This window comes from Barbus barbus, assembly GCF_936440315.1.
Source record: "Barbus barbus genome assembly, chromosome: 36".
Classification (NCBI taxonomy): domain Eukaryota; kingdom Metazoa; phylum Chordata; class Actinopteri; order Cypriniformes; family Cyprinidae; genus Barbus; species Barbus barbus.
In genome coordinates, this window is record NC_136714.1 from 4,664,318 (window position 1) to 4,687,570 (window position 23,253).

The window sequence follows — 23,253 nt, forward strand, 5'->3', positions numbered from 1 at the left end:
CTGTTTCTTTCGTCAGTTTTAAAAACAGTGCCTTGTCTTGTTTGGAGAGACGTTTTAAAAACAGGAAGCGCTTTACCCGATAATTCAACACGACGCGTTTAGATGTTAGCGGAAAAAAGCTACAGCAGTGTTAGCCTATCTGATAAAGTACTTAGCATCTGGTGGGAATGCACTGTATTTGCAACGTACTTAAATCGTGTTATACCTTTCTGTAGCTGAAGAGGTGCATATTATTTGCTCGGTATGAGTCTAGAGGTGGCTTGCTTGTCATTTCGCCAGCCGTACGCTACTCTTGTGTTGAATGGTGTGAAAGCGGTAGAGAGCCGCTGGCGCCCCCTGCTGTCAGAGCTGAGGAACTGCACGCTAGCGGTTCACATCGCTCAGAAGGGCTGGGGAGGAGAGGACTGGAGACTCATCCTCACCGAGAGACTGGGAATGACTGCCGTGCAAACCGAGGAACTGCTGGAGTCTGGAGAAAGGTTCGGGCGTGGTGTTATAGCAGGTGAAATGTACACTGTTTGATGATAATAATTTTAATGTTTGTATAATATAAGGATTTATAATGTGCATAATCAATGTATGTAAATGAATTAATAAATTCAACTATGGTGTAGATATTAATATTGTTCAGATATAGTTAGATCGTGTGTGTGTATATAAATATGGGTCAATGACGTGACGCCTAAATTTTCTGTCCAATTGCATTTTTTCAGTTAAAAATCGGTTTAAATGCATAACACAGACATGTATAATAATAGCCATATATATGAAGGGCCTCTCCCATGTATGAACTCACTTTAAATTTTCAAAAAACATTAGTTATTTGTAATATTTCTGTTATTTAAAGTGTCAAAACATCATGTGGTGCAACCGTCCACTTTTATTTTTTTTATTTTTTTTTTGTAAACATCTTTGAAATTACCCTAAATTTATTCAGATTAATTTTGTGCTTTTTTTGGGGCATCATTTCCAGTGTTTGTAATACTGTATAAAATTGCAAAGCATTTGTATTTATATTTTCGTCATAATATACAAACAAACTTTGTCCGATGATTTCCATTTTATGAAATATCATGAGGTGCGACCATAAAAAAACGACCATTTTGGGACTTTTATGTTAAAATTCATTTAAGGATAAGACTTTGCATCATATACCAATTTGCCAAGGAAGCATCAGGCAGGATTGTAAGTCTCTTTCAAATTTGGAAAAGAAAATATATTTTTTTAACAGCTGGTATGTAGTTACCACATTTGGATATCATGTGGTATGACCTAAAAAAAAACAATGAATAATGAGTTATATCTGCAATTATTTATTTTCTTTATAAATTTCATAGTGACCTTTTGTGGAAAGCTAGCTAGAAACCTCCTCCTTTACAATAGACTATATCATATTTTAGAAATAAAATAGTAGGACTACAAATAAATTAATGTTCACCTTATTTTTATTTAGCCTTCATACAAACAAGAAATGAGAAATCACGGTCAAATAAACAAGACTCACCTTATCAATTGTAATATCTTTAACATATCTGAAGACAGTCGGTTCTCTTCAAAGATGCATTCATATAAAACACCCGCTTCGCCTTTTGATTTTGAAATGTGCAGTGTTCAGTCTGCTCATGTTTATTCAACAAAGTAGTGGCTGCCTGGAATGGGAAGCAATGGTAATGTAGGCCTAACGTATATCGGAAATATGTTTAAAAATCATATCACCGTTATTGAAAAAAAATATATATGATGCAATATATTTTTTTATTGAATTATTGTCTAGCCCAGATAGATAGATAGATAGATAGATAGATAGATAGATAGATAGATAGATAGATAGATAGATAGACTGAAGAGTGTTTGTTTATTTACTATCTGTTCAGGTCTTGTGGATGTTGGGGAGACGTGGTGTTGTCCTGAGGATATTCCCGGTGAAGAGATGAGAGAGCTAGAAACAGCAGCTTGCTTGACTGAACTCCAAATGAAATACCTTACAAGACTCTCAAACCCCCGGTGGCTCAATGAACCAATGTATTCCAGGGGCCATAAAGACGTGTGGACAGTCCACATCCCAGTTCATCTCCTGCCCTCTGCTTCTTCTCATCCGTAACAAAGTATTCAGTAGTGTATTTGTGTCTGAGACACTGAGATGTGCCTCCCTGGAGATTTGCGATGTATCTAATGTGTACAGGCTGTTTTTTCAACATTAAATATAAAAAATGCCTTTGTTACATACATGCATACACATATATATATATACAGTGAATAATTATTACAAATTTATGCATTTTAAGAATACTTTTCCCATCAGCTATTGCTCATTGTTAATGTTTGTGCGTTAACTAAGCCTAATGAGATCTTATTGTAAAGTGTTACCTATTGTTTCTTATAATTATTTTCTTTTGTAATCTGTTAAAGCATTTTTTTTTACTTTAGGCTATATGTTTTTTGTGTGTGTGTGTATTACTTTATTGTATTTAAATGTTCAGTTCTTTTCGTTATAAGAAAAAAGTTATTAAACCTGTTATGACAACACTTTTGTGATAAAAGCTTCAGCATTGATTGCAGCATGAAAATGTGATACCGTCACATGTCTATATATAGTGTTTATTTATTTATAATGGGGTAACAGGGCTTTTGTAACATTAAAATAGTACACAAACATGTAAGTTAATAATTTCAGGAAAGTGAGGATTCAACATTTAAACACAATACATTCTATATTAAGAAAGCATAGTTGTAAGGACATCTTATTTCTGTTTTCCTCATTACCTGGCCATCGCTGAGAAAGCAGGATTTGGGATTTAGAGAGGATTTGGAGGAATGATTAGTTCAGAGCCAGATGGCCGTTAACCCCCCACACAATTAATCATATTTTCCTCAAAATCTGTTTTTTTTTTTTTTATTAAATATAATTATTTTTACATTATTTTAATCCGCATTGTTGCATTTTGGGTAATGTAGTTTGTACATATTTATTATCGCTGGCGTGGCGGTTGCGGGAGGCGAATCCTTCTGCGTTGAGACTTCAGTATTAATATTCATGAGCGGAGTCTTTGCCATTGGAAAGTATTGGCGCAGCGTCATTAATATTCATGAGCAAACCATCGCCATTGGTAGGTTACGCACCACAGAACTAATTAGTATTCATGAGCGATTCCATTCGACATAGTAGGATTCCTCGAGCCTCGGCGAGTCGCAAAGTTTTAGAGGAAAGCGAGCCAGACACGATGAGCGTTGGATATGCAACATAGCGTTATTTTGTGTTTTTGTAAGCTTACAGTAGAGAATGGATAAGCGACCGACCTCAGCACAGTCAAACGCTGAAACTCCAGACAGGTCAGTGCCAATAACACCCATTTTATGGTTTATGACTGACACCCCATCTACACTGCTAGTGTTTTACTGCCTTCTAGTTACTGAGTGACTCGATGCAAACAAAATACTTGGGCTGACTTTGTTTGAATGAGATGTCATATAACCTTCATAATGAATTATTGGATGATATTCTTTATTAAGGGTGCATTCACGTGAACGCTCGCGAGAGTGTAGTGCAGACATGGAGCGGGTCGACCTCATGGGCGCCGCTTTGTTGATATCACGTGACCAAGCCGTGTCATGTAATTGGCCAAAGTAAAAAGATTTTAATAAATCTGCTTGCAACTTATTCTATTACAATAAGTAAATAGAAAGTTAATTGCGAATTTTTGTTTTATCTCACAATTCTCAAAAATTATCTAAAAAGGTTGTTGTTTTTTCTTGCAATTGCGAGTTAACATTGGAATTCACCCTTTTTTTTCTCAGAACTGCATGATATAAACTCGCATTTGTGAGTTATAAAGTCGCAGTTAAGTGTTATAAAGTAACACTTCTGAGATAAAAAGGTCAGTCTTTTTCCTCAAAATTAGACTAACTCACAATTGTGAAAAGTCAGAATTGCAAAATATAAACTCGCAATTGCGAGTAAAAAAAAATCCGAATTGTAAGTTTATATACTTTGTAACTCACTATTATTATCTCATAATTCTGCAAAAAAGTTGGAATTGTAAGATAAAAAGTCACAATTACCTTTTTCTTTTTTACATTTTTTATTAATGACGGAAATGGGCTACAATAACTTTGAGCCAGTACTCAAGATGTTTTATAAAGTATTAAAATATAGTCCATCTAAACTACAGATGCAACATGACTGTCTGACAGCATAGTTCAGAATGATGAATGTTGTTGATGTACTAGTCCCATTGGGATAAATAAGAGCCAGCTGAACATAAACAGAAACCGTGCTCTTCCAAATATCTTACTGCCAGACATATATGTAACTCACTAACATTTTGACATTATAGTCCCACAGGGGCTCATGTTGAATGGTGCAAACAACTGATTGCAGCCACAATGTCAAGTCAGATCTCTGGACCCATCAGCTCAGAGATGAATTCCAGAGAGTACAAGGTATGAGCCTATTGGTGTGTATATACTTAAAACACTTTTTCTATTGATGCACAACACCGATCTCATATGGTTTGGATTGCATTAATCTACAAAAAGCATGTCTGCTTTGGTTTGGACACTTATGCACCCTGATTTATTCATGTTTTCACTTATATTTCATCACAGTTTGGTAATTTGCAGAGGTAGAAAACTGTGTACTGAAGCAAATCTGAAGTGTAAAAAAAAAGGGTAAATGCTCACTAACTCAAAACAGGTCTTGATTTTTTTTTTTTTTTTTTTATATGCATTGCCAGAGATCTCCACCCAGTGCTTTTAGTTTATATACTCTTATGCAAGAGGCAGCAGACTGCTGTTTTGTCATGAAACTAGAGTGAATCAGAACATTGCTGATGAAATTATTTCGTTTTATCAAGTCTTCATGGACGCATAGCTCACATGGAAAAGAAAGCTCTCTCAGTGTTGACACATTTTGTTACAAAACCCCTTTGGTGGAACATAAAAGGTTAATTTTTCCTGGCCATATCATGGGACTATAAAAGCATCATAAAAAAAGTCCAGACAACTCGTGCAATAAGGGCATCTGGAGTCATAAGATAGCTTTGTGTGAGGAACAGACTGAAAACAGGTGACTGAAAATTGTGGATAATCTTATCTTTTAGTGTGGTGTTAAAGGAATAGTTCACTTAAAAATGAAAATTCGCTGAAAATGTACTCACCGTTAGGTCATCTGAAATGTAGATTAGTTTGTTTGTTTTATCAGAACAGATTTGGAAAAATGTAGCATTGCATCACTTGCTCAGCAATGGATCCTCTGCAGTGAATGGGTGCCGTCAGAATGAGAGTCCAAAAAACATTGCAATAATTCAAAAGTAATCCACATGACTCCAGTCTATCATTTAAAGTTCTGTGAAGTGAAAAGCTGCATGTTTGTAGGAATGTACACACAATATTGTTTTCTCCAGTAAAAAAAATCTAATCATCCGAATCAGGAGAGAAATATGCACAGAACAAAGCACAGTTTACAAGCAAAACAGTCCCAAGCAGTTCTAAACAAATTTGTCTGTGGTTTTTGATGAGGACAGCAGGGGATTTTTCACTGGAAGTAGTGTTATGGATCATACACTTGTATTTTGGCAACTGAAAAAAAAAGTAATGATGCTTCAAGCACTGATCCCTTATGAGTTGAGATCAACTTCTCTGTTAATCATGCAGAACTTCTGATTTTCACACTGCTTCTGTTCTTCAAGGGGTTATATAACAACAAATTAAGTTTTACTTAACCTTTTGAAATACATTATGATTAGAAATTGTACTTTCAGAACTCCGAAATCCCCGATCCCGAAAATAACCTGTACTGAAACATAAATGTAATGTGTGTTTTTCATGTTTGGATGATAAAAACGATCTACTACATCCCTTCTGTCATCTGATTCATATTTTATTTTTTTAGCACAGGGCTGTCCAAACTCGGTCCCGGAGGGCCGGTGTCCTGCAGAGTTTAGCTCCAACTTGCCTCACCACACCTGCATGGAAGTTTCTAGTATGCCCTAAGAGGTTGATTAGCTGCTTCAGGTGTGTTTAATTAGGGTTGGAGCTAAACTCTGCAGGATCGAGTTTGGACAGCAAGTACAGTGGTGTGAAAAAGTGTTGGCCCCCTTCCTGGTTTTTTTTATTTTTTTTATGTTGTGTTTACTTGTGTTCTCTTTGATTAATATTTAAATTTGTTTGATGATCTGAAACATTAAAGTGTGACAAACATGAAAAAAAAAAAAAAAAAAAAAAAAAAATTCAGGAAGGGGGCCAATACTTTTTCACACCACTGTGAAAGGCTTTTAGTGTAATTGTAGAAATTCAGGTCGTGATTCACATGGCTTTAAGTTGTGAAATCTACTGATTTCACAAATGTAAGAATACATTTTATATTGTAATATTCCAAGATGAACATTTACTGGACTGAAACAACTTAGGTTTACTTCATTATTCATGCATATTTTTTAGAAAAAGCATGTTAAGATGTTTTTAAAAATTATCCAAAAGGCTTTTGAACGTTTATTTGTACATCTCTCAATCATCATGTTTTGCCCTCCACAATAGAAACTAAAATTTTATTTAAAAAAATAAGCATTTAAATATTATATTACCTTATTAGGGAGATTTAGAACTATTTTTGGGAGATGGTGGCATGTGATATTTATATGCATTTTGTGTAAGTATCAGAAAATATCATAATTTCCTCTTATTTTTAAGCCATATAAATATCAGAAACTGCACCATATTGCATATTTTGTTCAGCTTAGGAATTTTTTTGGGAAATGCTTTTATCCTTCCAGTATGAGCTCCATATTTTTCATTTTATTAAGGATAACCCCTTGAGATGAAACATCTCATTTTCGAGGGGGTCCTCAATATTCTCCATATTCTTCTCACAATATCATAGGAGCCATAAATGTCTTATGATGAATAGGATAATGAACAAAAACACGAGTTTTATAATATTTTGTAAAAAAAAAAATTGTTTAAAGGTTCAATAAACAGCTCCTTAAAAAAAAAAAAAAAAATTGAATATACTTTATTTTTTTTGACTCTTTTATTTGTCAGGTTAATAGATAGTCAACTAAGACAGGCATGTGTTTATTAGTCAGTATCAGAGTGTCCTGTTCAGAGTTTTTAATGCAGAAACCTTGACCAACATCTATGATCTGGGAAAGTGATCAATATACGACCCTTTTGACTTCATTACATCTGCATGGATGCTTGAAGTTCTTATAGGTTCTTGAAGTGACTTGCACTTCCACAATCGTTCTGGTGTGATTACATGCACTGTAATGTTTCTGCCCTTTCTTCTTTCTCTTTCCTCATCACTCTTTGTTTTTTCTGTGGTGTTGTGATGTTTCTTTGGTGCAGGACTGTGATGTGGAAGTTAAAGGATTTCTCTTGGACAGTGACCCTCAGCAGACTGCCCCCTCTTCGGCAAGTCTCTTTCTGTGTGTGTGTGTGTGTGTGTGACTCTAACTATTTGACATGATCATTAACTTACTAACAGACTGAATTTCAGAGAGTTTCATCTGTCTGTCTGTTTATCTATCAAAACAACAGTCTGTCTGTATTGTATCAAAACTTTGTGGATTTCTTGTATTGTCTGGTAATCAAAAACTGCTTTTGATAATTATCAGCATGTCCATGTAAATGTACAAACAAACAAATATGTCCAAATATTACAATTAGAGCACAGTTTTTTCCTTCGTCACATGCTGTCGAAAGAGCATGATTTGTATTTGAATCTCCAGTATGCCTTATTGTATTCTACATTATAGATGCAGTAGAATGAATGTGTGAGGAGGAAAATACAGATGTTTTGACTCATATGCCATTATGAAATATCACCACCCCGTGCCCTCTCTTCAGGGCTTTATTAGCATAATGCTGAACAGATCTCCATAGATCTTTTGTGTTGGTGAAGGTCAAGCCTGTTGAACTCTACAGTGCTGTCATTGTCTTGCAGCTGGACTGTAAGAGAAAGACTGAATTCTCTGATGCCTCTGTGTCCATGAAGCTGCCAAACAGTTGTGTCACTGTGGGTGGAGCAGACCCATGAGCCCCCATCTCTTCCTGCTGAGCTCCCTACGCGCTGTCAACAGTGTGCTGACAGAAAATGAACTTTCGTGGCCAAACATTGACTAGTGGCTCATGGGATCTGAAAAGAGTAATCAGAGTGCATATAGATGAGATTTTTACTAGTTACTTGTGCTAAATGTACTATCAAGATGCTGGAGTGGTGTACAGTACATGGTTTCCAGAATGTTGCAGTGTGGTTGTTGAGGTGTTCACAGTGTATTCTAGCCAATCCAAAAATATGAATCTCAAATATTTTGCTCTTGCTGAATTTGCATCACCAACAGCTTGCTTATTATACTGTCAGATTTTTAGTTTTTTTCTGTGTCCTAAATTACAGCCCTGTCATCCGTGTTTAGTTTACAACTTCAAATGTTGGACGGTCTATTTGCTTTAGGCGGAGAGAGAACTTAAAGTTAGGGAGTGGTAGCAAAGGAAACCACATACAGAGTATGTCTGACATTGAGTTGTATTTTTATACTTTTTTGTTTTTTTGGGATGTGTATTTTGTTAGAGGTTTCCAAATAGTTTACTATCAGTGGCACTTGTGAAGGTAAGCTGCAAAAAAACATAATGCCAACATTCTGGGATCTTTAAATCCTGCTTAGACATGCTTGTATTAATCAGAATCATGTATCACTTAAATACCATATTCAGAATATCCATGCAGAATATCTAAAACTCCATGCTTAAATGATGCTGATACTGGAACATGGAAATGTGTATCCAGAATATAGACCTTAATCAGAAAAAGATGTGTATAATCATATCAAAATGTGTTTGTTTCACTGTGTGACAGGCACTCAGAGAAGGAAATAAGCAGGCTCAAATGGAAGAGGCGCCGCGTGTTCCTGGAGAAACCATTAAATCTATTGGTAAGGAACTTCATAATTGAGCATCTTTTTATGTAATGTATTAATAAAGAACCATCATGAAGCATAGCAAGCCATTAATAAGAAATAAGTTAATATATGGGTCACAAGGTCAGTGGACAAGGCAAAAAATTGTCATCCTTTTTAGACAGTATAGTTTACAGGTCTTCCACACATGTTTTTTATGTCAGTGGTAGGTAACCATTGTATGCTGTGCTGTTTTTTTACAGTCAAAGATGTCATGTATATTTGTCCATTTTCTGGGGTCGTGAGGGGGACTCTAACCATCACCGATTACAAGCTCTTCTTTAAAAGCCTGACGCGGGTAAACACACTTTTCTATTTCTTTTTACATTATCTAAAGGCAGTGAAACACCAAACTGACATAATTGAACTAGTGGTATTGAAAGCTGACTACGGTGTCACTTCACGTTAAAGTTCTGAGCAATGTACGTCAAAGAATAATCGGCAATGTATTTTATAGTAAAAAATAGATTTTTCTGTACTTATCAGTGCTGAAATATTTGAAACTGTTTTAATACTAATTTTTCTCAGTATCAAAAATCATTTTTTCGATAACGATAATTCAACAGTATTTTGTGGAGTATGTTTTTGTGCTGGTACCTTGGCTGGTTTAGGCCTGTCATGGAAAAATTACTGACGGCTGAAGGTCTGGAATCCATGGCAGCTTTCATTGGCCAAGGCCCGCCCATGAGACCGTTTGACCAACATGTCAAACAACCAATCGCAGTTAGTTTTGTTCAGCGTCACATTTTGGGGCGTGGAAATGTTGCCACAATAACAGAGTGTGTAAAACTCTCAGACGTATTTTAAAGATTCTATGCCGCAAACTTTACATTTTTCACATACTTTTGAAAATCCAGCGTTTAGTTGACCCTGATAAGCGTTCGTCGTCACAGTTGTAAACATGGCAGCTTTCTTCTTTCGTGAGGGGGTTTGGCGCCACGGCATTTTTGCTTCCAGGCAGAACGTTAAAGAACGTGACACACACGTCTCCTGGAAATCCTGTATAATTCAACCAATCCGATGACGACTTCGAAACTCCTGAAGTGTTTCCACTTATGTGTGCCATGTGCATTAGACGTTTAGATAACGTTCCGTGGGCGTGACGTCTGAGGCTGAGACTTTGGAAAAATAAAGGACTCTAAAACCACCAGTAGGTGGCGGCCAGTCCCTGTGTTAATGAGTGATTAATTGAATCATTAATTCAAACAATTCGTTCCACACGGCTAATTCGTTTAAAAATGAAGCAAGTGGCTGTCTTTATGAAAGGATCTTTGAATCATTGACTCAAATTGTTTGTTAAAAAACACATTCACTTAGGAACGAAACGCCACTTCCATTTTTGTTTGAAACTATTTTCATTGGCGTTTCATATTTCCTCTCAGGCAGCGGCAGAACTTTTGTGCTAGTTGGCCGTTTGCTGTGTTTTTTGCAGTGTGTTCAAGTACAGCTTTTTGGCTCAGACCCAGGTGAGGCGAGGCAGCTTTCATCACCAGTAGTTCTTGTTGGTTTGGTGTGTCACAACCTTAAAAACCAAAGTATGCTCTAGCTTTTGCCCTAATACTGGTATACGATTTTTCTACATACTCAGAAGTGTAGACTTTCCTATGACCTCCAAAGTGCATAATTCTACTACACACTAAAATTATGCAAATTAGGACACAACAATGAACTCTATAAAGTACAGTAAAATACAGTTTCTGGCTCAGTAGATTGATATAAAACTCTAAATTAATTCCAAAGTGTCTTCTCAGATCTCAGAGAGCACAAATGTTTTGGTTGGTTGATAACGTTGTTTTTGTGTTTGGGAAAGGATCCTCCGTTTGTGCTTGATGTGAATCTTGGCGCCATTAGCAGACTGGAGTCTATCGCCGTTCAGAGTCACGGAGACAACACTCAAGGACTTGAGATAGTTTGCAAGGCAAAGGGCACATCAGTTTTTTTGCACTCTTCATTGGCTCTCAGCCTCTTCCTTTTTCTGCCTTTGCTTCTATTTATTCTCTTGCACACACCTTTAAATATTAATTCCTGTTTTTCCACAGGACTTGAGAAACCCCCGGTTTGCGTACAAGAAGGAGGGACAGAGCAATTTGGAGGTGTTTGAAACACTGTCAAAGTACGCATTCCCTCTCTCCCACAACCTGGTACGACTTTTTGAAAACACCCAGATGTGTGCACTAGCTGAAGGTGTTTCAGTGTGTTTAATGATACACGTTCCCCCTCTTCCCTCAGCCTCTCTTTGCCTTTAAGTACCGGGAGACGTTTCCAGAAGATGGCTGGAAGATCTACGACCCAGTCGCTGAGTATAAGAGGCAGGTAAGAACTGTCATCATCACTCACCGTATGTAAAGTATGTGTGTTAGCAGTAGCACAGGTCATTATTTTGATATTATGTTCCAATGTACCTGTGTTGATGTTGTGGACGGTAACAGGGTCTTCCGAACGAGAGCTGGATCATCAGTAAAGTCAACAGCAGTTATGAGCTGTGCGAGACGTATCCCGCTCTGCTGGTTCTGCCTTCAAACGTCACAGAGGACGAACTGAAGAGAGTGGCGGCCTTTAGGGCCAAACGCCGTTTCCCAGTAAGATTATTTTCAATTGAAAAGGAGAATTTTTGCACCGTTTTGTATTTTTTATGGTCCTTTGTTTGACAAATGTAAGTAAATAAAATACTTAAAATAAAAAATAAATATACTGAAATAAAATCTAAAAAAGATTGAATTTATTTCAGCAAGTTGCCAAGGCAACATTTTTAATTTACTTGTAGTAAATTAACTAAAACTAAAATTTAGATGAAAAATTGATCGAAACAATATAAATAAACATTTTGAAAAAACAAAAAGGGGAAAAAAATGACAAGAACACATGACAAAATTACTAAAACTTTAACTAAAATTTTAATTACAATGGAAAATTCAAAATAATAATAAAAACTATAATAGTAACTCAATGAGACTACAATAATATTGATTGTTATGCAGCAGTTTTCAACCATTGCTTGATTTGTTGTATCATGACTGTCTTACACATTATCCCCTTCCATCAGGTGCTGTCCTGGATTCACCCTGAGAGTCAGGCCGCTATAGTGCGCTGCGGTCAGCCGCAGGTGGGTCCATCAGACCGCCGCTGCAGGGAGGATGAGCGGTACTTGCAGACCATTCTCGACGCCAACGCTCAGTCCCACAAACTCTGCATCTTTGATGCTCGCCAAAGCACTGTGGCTGACACTAACAAAGTAAGCAACTCTGTTTTAACAAATGAATCCTGCAGATATGCACTACCATTCAAACGTTTGAGGTCCGTAAGAGTTTTTGGATGAATTAAATTGAGAGAGTGGCAATAAAGACATTTATAATGTTTTCTGTTTTAAATAAATGCTGTTTTTTTTACTTTCTATTCATCAAAGAATCCTGGAAAAAAAAACTATCATGGTTTACACAAAAATATTAAGCAGCTCAACTGTTTTTAACATTTATAATAATAAGAAATGTTTCTTAAGCAGCAAAGCCGTATATTAGAACCTGTCACAAAGCTCAAATCATCTCAGACTGGTTTCTTGAACATGACAATGAGTTCACTTTACTCAAATGGCCTCCACAGTCACCAGATCTCAATCCAATAGAGCACCTTTGGAATGTGGTGGAACGGGAGATTTGCATCATGGATGTGCAGCCAACAAATCTGCAGCAACTGCGTGATAGTTTTCTCCTGGAGCCATATTGAGATTCCAGGATCACTGGAATGAAACCAGGTGGAGCCATTAAAATGAAGATACCAAAAGAAAAATTTATAAAACACAAAATCTAAAAAGGCATTACGATATCTGTAATATTTCTTGAGTTACAGGTCTGCAAACTTTGGAGAAAAAAAAAAAGTTATTTCTCCCATTTTTGAACGGTCACCATTCCTAAAGTCAACAGATTTTACTAATAGACCTACCCATCTCTGATTAATTATAACATAATGTTGCTGCCATCTTTCTGAAGTCATTTAACCCCCCTGTAATGTGGCTCAGAATCTCAGGTGAAAATGGACATTTTGACCCTTTTCTAAAAAATTGTGGATTACTCAGTAAATATACATCCATGACATTTCATATTTTGGCTTTCATTTCTATAAGTGTTTATCTTTCTTAAGAAAAAGTATTTAAAAAATCTAAAATTTGAACAGGGGACGTCTGGTTGAGTTGACACGGAAGGACCCTAAAGGGATATATATGACCCAAAAAAATGAAAAATTCTCCTGAGAAACACAAAAGAGGATATTTTACAGAATTTTGGGAACCAAACAACAATTGGAGCCCAGTGGCGTCCATTGTATGGACAAAAACAACATATTTCTCAAAATATCATCTTTGATGTATTTGATGTTCTACAGCAGAACGAAAGTCATATGGTTTTGAAACAACATGAGAATAAATGAGTAAAATAAGCATTTTTGCTCAGCTAGAATCTCATCTATTTTAGATTCATATTACCTGTTATTGGGATTAGTCCAGATGAGGACAAGACCAGGCTTGAGAACATTTCTTAGAAGTTCAGTTCAGTATTTTCATGAAAGAAATGATAAATCTCATAGATAATTCAGGAATGTTGTGGGCCTAACATGTCAAAACATGTTCCCTTTACAAATCACAGCATCATGTGAGATATATACATCTACACTACATCTAAACAGATTTTAAAACACTAGGCATCATACATCATGTATACTAGCCTTTAAGCTGGTTTCTGGCTGGTTATTAGTTGGTCATTCACTGGCGCAGCCTGGTAGACCATCTTGACCCAGCAACAAACTAGCTATTGTACCAGATTTTCTGGAATAGCTGATATATGGCTTCTCTTCCGTAGGCCAAAGATGGAGGATATGAGAATGAGAGTTTCTATATCAATGTGGAGCTGAACTTTCTGGAGATCCCCAACATGCACGTGATGAGAGAATCCCTGAGGAAACTCAGGGAGGTGGTGTATCCTGCCATCGACCAACAGCGCTGGTTCTCATCTGTGGACTCTACACACTGGCTGGAATACATCAGGGTGAGAATATGTGACTATATCACTGCACTGCACCACGATGGACTCATTATATCCTGACATTCAAATTCGTGAAGTTTCATTGATGTTTCGGTTCTGTCTTCTCTGTTTTAAAATATTTCTTTTGCTTAACATTTACAAGTAAACAATCCGATGGCTGAATCTGTTGCACTGTCAAATTGAAAATCTTCTTAGAGAAAGAAGTTAATAAATAAGAAAGTCTTCATCTAAACAGATTTGGAATAATTTAGCACTACATCACTTGCTCACCAGTGGATCCTCTGCAGTGAATGGGTGCCGTGAGAATGAGAGTCCAAACAGCTGATAAAAACATCACAATAATCCACACCAATCCAGTGCATCAATTAATGTCTTGTGAAGTAAAAAGCTGCATGTTTGCAATAAAAAAATCCAATATTATGACGTTTTTAACTTAAATCCATTGCTAAAGTGCAAGTCCTCTATTCACATTCCCTTACGCATATATATAATATACGTTTTATTATCAAATTACTCTTACATTGTTTTCTTAGTTTCGAAAATAAGAAGAAAAACAGTTAAGAAGAATTTTATTCACACAGTATGTTTTTGCATTCCACTCTTCTTTTCCATTGTTATCTATGTAAACATGCGCTACATGGACATGCGGTTTGACCTGTGTGTGCATGTCTGGTGTTGTTTGCCGTGTACTTTTTGAATGCATGTTTGTCAGTGCAGTCAAAAAATGCTTACTGGGGTTGGATTTAAATGCAATTGTTTACTTCACACTTGGTAGCAACTAATGAACTTTAAAATTTAGCATAGCTAAATTTGAATTGAATCAAGATAATACAGAAATGCTATTTAAATTGATGCTCTATTATTTGTATTATTTATTGCTACATTTAACAAAGTGCAGAAATTCTACACTTCAGGTTTTTTCTGTTTATCATACTCTAGGATTGTCTATCACATTCAGGTTTTTTAAATAGTTGTATGTAATTAATTTACACAATTTAAAACAAAAAAATGTAGAATAATATTAATAAAATAATATAATAAAAAGCATTTCTTAAAGGGATACTCCACCCCAAAATGAAAATTGTCACTAATCACTTACCCTCATGTCGTTCCAAAGCCGTAAAAGCTTCGTTCGTCTTCGGAAGACAATTTAAGATATTTTAGATGAAAACCGGGAGGCTTGTGACTGTCCCATTGACTGCATAGTAAATTGCACTGTCAAGGCCCAGAAAAGTATGAAAGACATCGCCAAAATAGTCCATCTGCCATCAGTGTTAATTACTTGGCAGTCAACGGGACAGTCACAAGCCTCCAGGTTTTCATGGGGGTAAGTGATTTAATGACAAAATTTTCATTTTGGGGTAGAGTAACCCTCTAAAGGTACAGCATCTGTTTTCTCTGTAGCTCTTGCTAGCAGGTGCGGTGCGCATCGCAGACCGAATCGAGTCGGGAAAGACGTCAGTGGTGGTGCACTGCAGCGATGGCTGGGACCGCACAGCTCAGCTCACCTCTCTGGCCATGCTCATGCTGGACGCACACTACCGCTCGCTAAGGGGCTTCCAGGTGCTTCTGGAGAAGGAGTGGCTGAGCTTCGGACACCGCTTTGCCTCGGTCAGTAACATCCTGTGTCTATGGAGAAAAACATTGCACTGAATGTTTACTTGCATCTTACGACTTCCTTCTCTGTCATTCTGTCTGTCAGCGAGTGGGACATGGAGATGGGAATCATGCAAACTCTGAGCGCTCCCCTCTCTTTGTGCAGTTCATCGACTGTGTCTGGCAAATGACCCGGCAGGTGAGGAACAGTGGAGCTGAAATTAAAAATGCAATGTTTATTATATGACCAAAGTGTTCTCTTTGTTTCTCTGTCTAGTTTCCCTCTGCATTTGAATTCAATGAGCTGTTTCTCATCACGGTGCTTGATCACCTGTACAGCTGCCTGTTTGGGACGTTTCTTTACAACAGCGAGCAAGAACGACTCTCAAAGGCAAGAACAGATGATGCACGCAACTGCTACTTGGTTTTAACGTCATTCTGTCGCAATTTAGTCACCCTAACGTCATTTTTGTGGCAGGAGGTGTACAGCAAGACTGTGTCTCTGTGGTCATATGTGAACAGCCAGCTTGAGGAGTTTACCAACCCACTGTATGTGAACTACGAGCACCATGTTTTATATCCAGTAGCCAGTTTGAGACATCTTGAGCTTTGGGTCAGTTATTATGTGCGCTGGAACCCTCGCATGAGGCCACAGGTGAGCAGGGGATGCAGAGGATAATGGTTGATGGCTGCTTATTCCACATTTGCTTAAGTGGTTGTAGGTGCAAAATGTGTGTTGGGGAGTTCTGATAACAGTGGAAAACAATTAGGATTCAGAGTTAATTTGTATTTTAAGTTGCATTGAATAAAATCTTAGGATTTCCTGCATTTACTTTAAATGTTATTTTATTTAATATATGGTAGAATTTTTCTTTTTAACCATTTATTTGAGAAAATATGCATTATATGGTTTATGTGGTTTTATTTACTATAAATAGGAATCCCTAAAGGGTAATATTTTACTTTTTATGTTTTTTTTTTAATAAATGTTATATATTATTTATTGAAGCTGTGTTAAAAATTCTAAAATGTTGTATGTTTTTCCATTTTTATTGGGATGAAATCCACAGTTTTGAGGTCCATGACTTTTGAACACCATTTTATATATTTATATAATATATTTTATATTATAAATTAACATATGTATATATTTATAATATTAATTAAAAATGGCATCTCTAGACGTACTGTTTTTTTTCTTCATTCCACTGCCTTGTGAATGTGAATTCATTTAAAAAAGTAAATAAATTAAAAATTACTTAAATAAAAAATAAATGTTTATTTAGTACAATAATTTGTATTTAAATACAACTTTCTAAAATTGTATTAATTGTATAAAAAAACTGTATTGGCCATTTAATTTTGATCTGTTTGTCAATGCATTAAATTCTTTTCACTTGGATACTTTAAGCTTGGTTGCTCAGATCAGATGATTTAAATTGAATAAAGAAAAAATCAAAATGCATTTAAATGATTCACATTCAAATATGAGTATGTAATTATTTATATATAAATATTAATTTGATGTTTTCATTTAGTAAACTTTACTTTTTATTTTTATGAATTTTATTGTTAATTTCATCTTGCAATTTAATTTAAGTTAAAAACGTTGTGTTGTGCATTCGTCACATTCAGTGACACTAAAAGCTCTGTTTTTCCCCGTCTCTGTTTGTCAGGTTCCTGTTCATCAGAGTCAGAAGGAGTTGTTGGTCCTGAAGTCAGAGTTGCAGAAGAGAGTGGATGAGTTAAAACGAGATGCAGCTTCATCACATTCTCTCTCCTCTTCCTCAGAGCATGAAGGCATACCCATGCAGACAACTGTCTGAGCATATCTTATTAACTTGGTAAATACTGGTGTCAAAAATCATTACATTTGTTCCGATCTCTGTTGCCACAGTTAGATAATAAAAATGTTTACACATGTTTGATAAGATCCTAGTGTAATCCTTGGAATAATAACCACTGTGTGGTTATTGGTGCCCCCTAAAGGCCATAAAACCACTCGCCAAATCACATAGCACTACTGAGTTTTCTGTGCATAACTTTGTGAAAGCTATTTTGATTTCTATCACACATCATTGGGAACAATTTTTAAACAATTTCACTTTTGGAGGTTGATTTTAACATGATTTAACTGAGTTTTATCGAGAGCCGAGTATAATGAAAAGCCTATTCCAAGAAATTGTGGTTAAATCGTGTTAACAATCAAATGTTATTCAGAACTAAACAGCCTCTCTACAGAAAATGCCTGAATATTCCAGTGGCTTTGGCAAAAATGTTCTTGCTCTTATATTGCATACAAGAATTACTCCTCAACACTAATTGAAATGTAACATAATTTAAAATCATGCAAAATATACAATTTGTGCATATAGCTTTGCTCTGTGGTAGTGAGTGACACATTTGTGTTCTCCACCTTCTTTTAGTATTATTTTAAATGCATTTCAATATTACTATGACATTATAATGTTTACTAAAAGTTGCCTAATGCATATGTTATTTTCTGAATGTGTTTGTAATACCCTTTTTTTATAATAATTTTCAAATTTTTTACAAGCTTAAAAATCTTAATATGTTTAAAACTACATTTTGTTGTATAAAGAATAATAATTAAAAAAAAAAAAATCTTACATCTCACCTGTTATTTCTGCTGCTTTTTTTTTTTTGGTAATCCATAATAAATCTACAAATTTGCTGTTAATTAGACAAAATATTGTTCGTAATAATGGAGAGAAAAAAACATGGGTTCAGAGTACATGCAATTTAAGCCAAATACTTATAATAAAACAAATAAATCTTGTTACTCTGCTAAATTTAATATTGAAACCAAAAACCATATTCATGTATGTCGCTGTGGACAAACCTTTAAACAGAATATTTTATATCTTTCTGTTTTTGTAGGCCATCCTCGTTTTCATACGGCACCCTATTTTGTATTGCTCTACTCAGTTTTCTCACGCCCTAAATATTGTACAGTTTCTCACACGTGGTTTTTCACAGACCTTTTTAACTTGTTGTTATGACAGCAATTCCCGCCTTATTTTTGAATAATGGGTGTGGCTTATGCTTCTGTCCAATGGCGGCAAGCATCTTATGAATATGTATGAGTTTTAACCAATCCACAGTAGTGGAGGCTGTTTTAAATGCGTGCCGGGATTGACCAATCAGGAAGGTCTCGTAGTGAGCTAGCGCGAGGCTGTGTGGTCTTCTATAGAGAGGAAGCCGTTGGTGTGACTGAGGAGAACAGACGACAGGACAAACATTTGCAGAAGGTATCTATAAAAAGACTCAATTTTAGACATTTCACTGGGGTCTAATATTGTCTTTAAAATCTTATTTTAATTATTTAAAGCCTTATTTGGTGCGTAAAACTTATTTTATATATAACTAACCGTGTTTCTCTTTTAAAAACTCGTTCATACAGTGAAATGTTTAACGGTGGTATTTATTCAGTTAGTTCTAAACTATTCCGCTTTCGTTTACAGTCAAGAAAAGCTACATTTGTGTCTGTTAAACCGAAGTTGAGTGGCGAACGTGCTTTTAAAATGGCTGGCGATGTAAAAATCTGCCTCAAAAATCACGGGGTGCTAAATTAAATGAGCTGAAAGGCACCGTGTGTCGTCGCTGAGTTTGCCGTGTAATAGTTTTAGCTCGTTGTATGTTTTCTGGTTGTGGAGAGCATTAAAGCTGTTAAAGCGCTGTTGACAGCCAGTGCCAGTCATGGCTGGTTTGCCTCTGTCTTTGTTATAAACGGGTTTGCGCCGGGCGCGAATTTGCGAATCCTACTATGGGGAAGGTTTGGCTCATGAATATTAATGAATTCGCTTACGTTGCAGTGTAATATTCATAACGAACGCCTTCTCCATAGTATGATTCGCTGGCTCACTAAGTACGCCCACTTAAATACGTCTAAATTGCGACCAATCAGCTAGCTACGCGGGGCGAACGTCACGGTGCGTAATTAATATTTATGTCGCAAGCCTACACGATAGTAGGATTTGTGCTTCTTAGCGTCAAGTGTGGAACTGGTTAAACTTTGCAAAAGCTGGCTTCGCAGCTCATTGTATTTACTAAACGACTTTTAAAATAGCTTATCTAGCCGCTTTTAGAAGTCTGCGTGTCCTCGAAGTGTCTTTTGTGAAAACGGCGATGTGCAAGTCATTGTTCCTCGACGCTGATATAGAGGCCATTTTAATGAATGGAGTCTGATTGAAGAGAAGCGGCCAGTCTGTCCCTCTCTTCACACATTACTGGCCTTTAAACTAGTCACGCGATTAAATTACATCTTATTTTGCAAATAATCACTAATTTGCAGCTTTACTGTTTAAAATAAAGTTTAGTTTCTGTCATCAGTTGCACTTCAGAACATGGAATATATAAAAAGTCGTGTTTGAAGGCACTTCGGACCATGTGCAGAACAGACGTTATATATTGAAACAGACGGGTCCCCAAAGTAAATGTCCCAATAACTTAAACACAGAGCTATGAGGTCCGTAATAGATGGTCTATTCTAATGTTGAAACGAATTAAACTTGTATTATTATTTTATTGTTTAACAGCAGAATTACTTGTGGAAAACTACGTTACCCATAATTCTGTAAAAATTTACACTAATCAAAGAATTTAAACCGTTTGCACCAAAAGAACTCTTTAGCGCCTGTCCACTCCCATGCACCACTGCATTTAGTACAATTATTAGTGCAATAAATTTGATATATAGCTTTTAAGCACACAGTATTTTAAATTTGTCTTTTTATCTGATTTTCAAATTAAATAGAAGCATATAATGTTATAGTTCACCTCGTAGTTTGTTGGTATGAATCGCAATTTGCACCACTTTAACGATTCCTTTAAAATCCCGAAGAGTAAAACGAATATGAAAATTACTTCTGGAACCAATGCTGCTGAAAAGTGGGTGGACACCACGGTACTCTATTAGAGTCTCTAGAAATGAGTTATGTATGAAAATATGCAGTTTATTTGTATTGAAACTGCGGCACCTAGTCATTTGGGTCCTCTCAGTAATAGACAATTTAATCTAAAACAAATATATGTGTATTTCTAGGTGTGGTGATAGTTGAGTGGCTTCGTAATAATGGCAAAGGGAGAACCAGGGAAACCCAAGGGCAAGATGTCCGCCTATGCCTATTTTGTGAAGACGTGCCGTGAAGAGCACAACAAGAAGAACCCTGGTGTCACAGTTAACTTCTCAGAATTTTCCAAGAAGTGCTCAGAGAGATGGAAAGTAGGTTGTTCTTATCTGGAGATGTCTTTGTCTTAAAAAAAAAATATATATATATATATATATATATATCTCTATCAATGAAAATGAATAAAGGCTACAGGTAGAGGCTAAAAATCTGTCATCTGTTTCAGACTATGTCACCAAAAGAGAAGACTAAATTTGACGACATGGCCAAACAGGACAAGGCCCGTTATGACCAGGAAATGATGACCTACAATCCGGGAAAGAAAGGTCGGAAGCAGAAGAAGGACCCTAATGCTCCAAGGCGGCCAGCGTATGTGGTGTTTCCTTTCAGAAGACTTCTTTCATTGATTCTGGATGGACTATGGGCTTGTTTAGTTTAGTTACTTAAATGTTTCTTTTTTTATTATTCCCAGGTCTGGATTTTTCCTGTTCTGTGCAGAACAAAGGCCCAACATTAAGGCTGAGAACCCCAGTCTGGGCATTGGAGATGTAGCCAAGAGGCTGGGAGAGATGTGGAACAATCTGTCTGATTCTGAGAAGCAGCCCTTCCTGTCCAAGGCCAACAAACTGAAGGACAAGTATCAGAAGGTGGAGCATGACCTCTCAAAATGCTGTTCATTTTTCAGTGTGGATGGTGGTTAAAGAATGATTGAAAGATTGATTTCTGAAGGATCCTGAGGCACTGGAGTAAATGTATTTTAAAATGTATTCAAATAGGAAAATAATCTTAAATTTTGGTAATACTTTATAATTTTACTGTATTGTTTATTCCGTGCATGAGCATAAGAGATTCTTTAAAAAAAAAAAAGGAATATTTCATAATTTTGACTGCTAGTTGTGTCTGTGTATAAAACCATTAGGTATTAATTAATGTTTGATGTAAAGATGTCATGTTTTGTTTTCTCAGGACATGGCAGACTACAGAGGAAAGGGAAAAGGAAGTGGAGGGGCATCATCTGCCAAATCCAAACCGAAGGATGATGATGATGACGAAGATGAAGACGAAGAGGAGGAGGACGAAGAAGAGGACGATGATGAGGATGATTAAAGAACTTGTTTCTCCTAATTGGGCAGCAAGTTATTTGTTCGCTGCCAATTAGTATCAGTTAAGTCTGGGTCTACGAGGTCTTGATGTCAAGGCTGCTATAAACTGATCACCAGTAGAGATGCCCAATGCATGCAAGCTCTGACTTTTGACAACCAAACTCTCTCAGTGCTGGGTTTGCTGGTGGTCCTGTTACAGCTTGCTATTAAAATGCATTGGCAAAATCAAAATATTTCCACATTCAACAATAAAACAAAGTGGTAGCAGTACATACTCTTTTAAAACTATTTAAGGTGGTGTGTTTCTGTACGGCTGATGACTTAGTTCTTTTTTTTTTTTTTTTTCTACTCTCCCAGCTTTCAAAATACGCAATTTGTTGATATATTTAAGGTTCAGTTCTGTTTGGCCCCATAAGCTTCCTGCAATGTTGAAAGGATGTTTGTGAATTGTGGTTATTATTTGTGTAATTTTGACTGATTACATTGATAATTTTATGTGTGGAGAGTCTAAGGATATTTTCAGCTTTAACCAGAGGCAAGTGATCAGATGTTGAGCTGGGGAAGCTCTTATTTGCACCTTCAGTAGTTACTTTTTTTTTTATGTCTAGGTGACACTGTGATTTGAAATAAACATGGCATTTTTAGATCTCAAATGATTCAAGCGACTTTCTTATCTGCAAAATGTTCAATGTAGTGTGTACATACTTGGGGTATTTGTCAATGTTATCAATAAATGGTCATAGTTTTTTTTTTTTTTTTTAAGAGTGCTCTTAATTTTGGATTAATTTGTAGTGTCTTCTCTCCATTTTAATGGTAACTAATGCATTGACTGTGGCGAGCCACTAGATGTCAATGGAGGGCACCAATTGCACAAGCTGTTTTAACAAACCAGAGTAAGCTATCAACAAAACCAAAAAGCCCAAAATGCAGTGCAACAATCTTAAAAATCCACGAAAATCTTCGTCTCGACAGTAACAAGTGAGAGATGGTACGGACTGCCTTAAACATTAGATGTTTGCAAAGGCACATCTAAAAAAAATTTCAATAAAATTGATTTATGAAGTTCTGTCTTGTCTGATAGAATCTTTCTTAAAAATAAAAAAAAGTGCTTCTGGTATGTGGAGCAGCAATGTGTCAAAAGGCTGTGAAAAGGCCTTTGAATATCCCCTGAGAACTGAACCAAGCCATACATATTTAATGTGATGTCACCTGTGGTTTTATACTGCAAAAAGACATTGGCAAATATAACCAGAACAATCGAATTACAAACTACCAGCGACGGTGATCTGTCTTATGTGCCCGCGCACACACACACACACTCTTATACGAACTCCAAAATGTATTTGGACCCTTGAGGCACATTTTAAAATGCATGACTGATTAGATAAAATAGCAATCCAAGTGGAATTTATTTAAAAGAGTT

General features: G+C 36.3%; 3 protein-coding genes across 5 annotated transcripts; all 3 read left to right on the forward strand.

Annotated features, from left to right (window-relative positions):
* The first annotated feature begins 5 nt into the window (after window positions 1-5).
* On the forward strand, window positions 6-2,522 carry LOC306855896 (protein EOLA1-like). Its single transcript, XM_079394843.1, has 2 exons — window positions 6-502; window positions 1,875-2,522. Exons 1-2 carry the CDS (start codon window positions 244-246, stop codon window positions 2,099-2,101), a joined length of 486 nt encoding a protein of 161 aa, XP_079250969.1. The 5' UTR covers window positions 6-243; the 3' UTR covers window positions 2,102-2,522.
* Window positions 2,523-3,133: 611 nt separating this feature from the next.
* On the forward strand, window positions 3,134-18,213 carry mtmr1b (myotubularin related protein 1b). Of its 3 annotated transcripts, none has more exons than XM_079395703.1 (16): window positions 3,134-3,330; window positions 4,335-4,440; window positions 7,345-7,410; window positions 8,852-8,927; window positions 9,155-9,249; window positions 10,762-10,869; window positions 10,991-11,092; window positions 11,181-11,264; window positions 11,381-11,530; window positions 11,995-12,183; window positions 13,799-13,984; window positions 15,386-15,592; window positions 15,684-15,776; window positions 15,855-15,968; window positions 16,056-16,232; window positions 17,254-18,213. In XM_079395703.1, exons 1-16 carry the CDS (start codon window positions 3,281-3,283, stop codon window positions 17,401-17,403), a joined length of 1,953 nt encoding a protein of 650 aa, XP_079251829.1. In that variant the 5' UTR covers window positions 3,134-3,280; the 3' UTR covers window positions 17,404-18,213. The 3 variants fall into 3 exon arrangements, with proteins under 3 accessions (XP_079251829.1, XP_079251831.1, XP_079251830.1); XM_079395704.1 differs by having other exon boundaries at window positions 3,160-3,330; window positions 4,335-4,454; XM_079395705.1 differs by lacking the exon at window positions 7,345-7,410.
* A 490-nt stretch (window positions 18,214-18,703) lies between these two features.
* On the forward strand, window positions 18,704-22,483 carry hmgb3b (high mobility group box 3b). Its single transcript, XM_079395017.1, has 5 exons — window positions 18,704-18,849; window positions 20,643-20,822; window positions 20,954-21,096; window positions 21,200-21,374; window positions 21,694-22,483. Exons 2-5 carry the CDS (start codon window positions 20,673-20,675, stop codon window positions 21,832-21,834), a joined length of 609 nt encoding a protein of 202 aa, XP_079251143.1. The 5' UTR covers window positions 18,704-18,849; window positions 20,643-20,672; the 3' UTR covers window positions 21,835-22,483.
* Window positions 22,484-23,253: the final 770 nt, after the last annotated feature.